The following is a 2,143-nucleotide window of genomic DNA, read 5'->3' as shown; positions in this document are numbered from 1 at the left end:
TTTTCATTCTTAGGAATGTCTAAATTCAGTTAAACTAGCAATTCCGTATTATATTTATAAATATTTATAACATTATACAAAAATTAGATTTTTCTTAAAAATTGAAATTTTGCCGGGAATGGGGCTTTAACATGGCTTCCAGAACACATGACAGAATTTAATGTGTATTCCGTTATCCAGCCGTTTTGCTAGGCTAATACAAAGACGTTTGTTTGTGTTAATATATTACATCACTCCCTTTTAAAAAAAAATTAAAGCTTAGTTGTACGAAAATGACAATTGTAAACTGTTAACTATTTTTGGTTATGAATATGGCATATGAAATTTTACTATAACGTAACTATAAGCAACTACTGTATTCTAATAAACAAATGAACTTACTGTATTAAACTACAGTATTTATAAATCTAACATAACTACACTGTATACTTATCTAGTCTAAGAAAATGAAACTCAGGATTATATCAAAACATCACAGTCTAACTTGTTATCATAACATTACTTCTTGTTATAATAATATCACTTTCATCATTACAAATAGTATACTGCAAGTACAGTACATGTATTATTCATGATCTGAATTATCGGTTTAGTACTTGAGGTATCTAGCATCTGTAGTGATTTCAATGCCTTTATTATTTTAAAATTAAAATGAATGTTTTAATTTTTAATTTAAAAATAATACAATCAGCGAGTCCCTCAATATTTATTTATTTATCATATTATACAGGATAACATATCAGGAAGGTTTAATAACCTGTTTTACATATGGTCCTGTTTTGTGATACAAAATAATAGTATAAACATTAACTAGATGCATATTATTAAACTTGAAAATAGACTTAATAATTACAAATTATTATGAATAAAAATCTTAATCTAAGACACATGACTTCATATGATTTTGATAAAATACATCGAAAAAGTTAAAATCACTACGTAAGTTAATAAAATGAAAGATAACAGCTATTTTCCAAAATTAAAATAGTACAATTATATATCGTAGTAAATATTAAAAAGATGAGTGAAATAGTAATGAACTATGTCATACAATTGATAAAACGAAATGCAAGTATTTTAAAAGCAGTATTTTAAGTTACATTATATTAATTATAAATTATATTTTTTGTAGTTCAATTTGATAATAGTAATAGTAATAGTAGTAGTAGTAGTAGTAGTAATAACAATAATAATAATAATAATAAAGACTGACGTTGGTCGCATTTTTTGTTACTGGGCTTTACTTAGGCCTTTTACAATCCGTAGAATATTACGCAAGGTGCTGGCATAATTATTTTCCTGGTCACTGGATACCGAGTTGGCACATTCTGTGCAACTTTCTCTGCCTTCTGTGGGATAGGCCTATCCCTAGTCATGCTGATCACGCACAGCCAACGTTCATGCCATACCCTCGTACCAGGTAGCCATTTATACTCCTGAATGGAGAGAGGCAAACGTAGGCGTAAATTCAGATTCAGAATAAAAACAACTAAATACTTTAACTTACTGTGAAACAGATGCCAAGTATACCCATAAATAATTTTACAGTTGCCATGTTAAAATCCATTGTTGTATGTTTTTAACGAAATCGGTGTACCTAACCAGTAAGTAAAAGCAAGGAGGTATACCTCCTTGGTAAAAGTTAATACTGTATTGAGAAATAGATCACAAGTAATGTGTTCACCGCTTTTTTATCTCCACCCATTTATTGAATGCATGAACGCACATTAGAACCAGAAAAGCACACATAAATCGACAATTTAGATTCACTAAGGAGTCACAACACATTTATCTACTTATCTACAGCCAATGAGCGAAGCGCGGTGTAGTGAATCTTTAAAGAGTAATCTAACGAACCGTGACTAACCATAGACAAAATAGAGTAAGGGCCCGTTTATGAACTTTCGAAAACCGGATAATTCAAGCCTGAGGTGATAATTAATCATTCCTCAACTAGCTTTAATTACTAAAACATCTGGACTTTCCGGGCTTATCCTTTCCGGATAAGTTTGGAGGGTTGGAAGCTGCCTCGGGCGCAATAGCCCACAGCATGGTGTCATCTGACCTTACTTTTATGAGAAATCTATTCAGATTAAGCACTTGAGTCCGCAATTTCTTTTCATCCATGCCTTCGTCCAGTGAC

The 2,143-nt window shown here is 30.9% G+C and overlaps 1 protein-coding gene across 1 annotated transcript in view; it reads right to left on the bottom strand.

The window, feature by feature from the left end:
- The window catches only part of LOC117113768 (tetraspanin-36-like), a 63,336-nt gene extending 61,642 nt beyond the window's left edge, over positions 1–1,694 (bottom strand). The window contains exon 1 of the mRNA XM_033257202.1: positions 1,508–1,694. Coding sequence (XP_033113093.1) covers positions 1,508–1,567 — 60 coding nt within the window. The 5' untranslated portion in view covers positions 1,568–1,694. The remainder of the gene's footprint in view (positions 1–1,507) is intronic.
- Between the last annotated feature and the right edge of the window lie 449 nt (positions 1,695–2,143).

This window comes from Anneissia japonica, unplaced genomic scaffold (genome assembly GCF_011630105.1).
Source record: "Anneissia japonica isolate Jap-2015-1 unplaced genomic scaffold, ASM1163010v1 scaffold287874_len187830_cov192, whole genome shotgun sequence".
Lineage (NCBI taxonomy): Eukaryota > Metazoa > Echinodermata > Crinoidea > Comatulida > Comatulidae > Anneissia > Anneissia japonica.
Note: the sequence above shows the minus strand (reverse complement) of the source record. Positions and strands in the feature narration are given on the sequence as shown.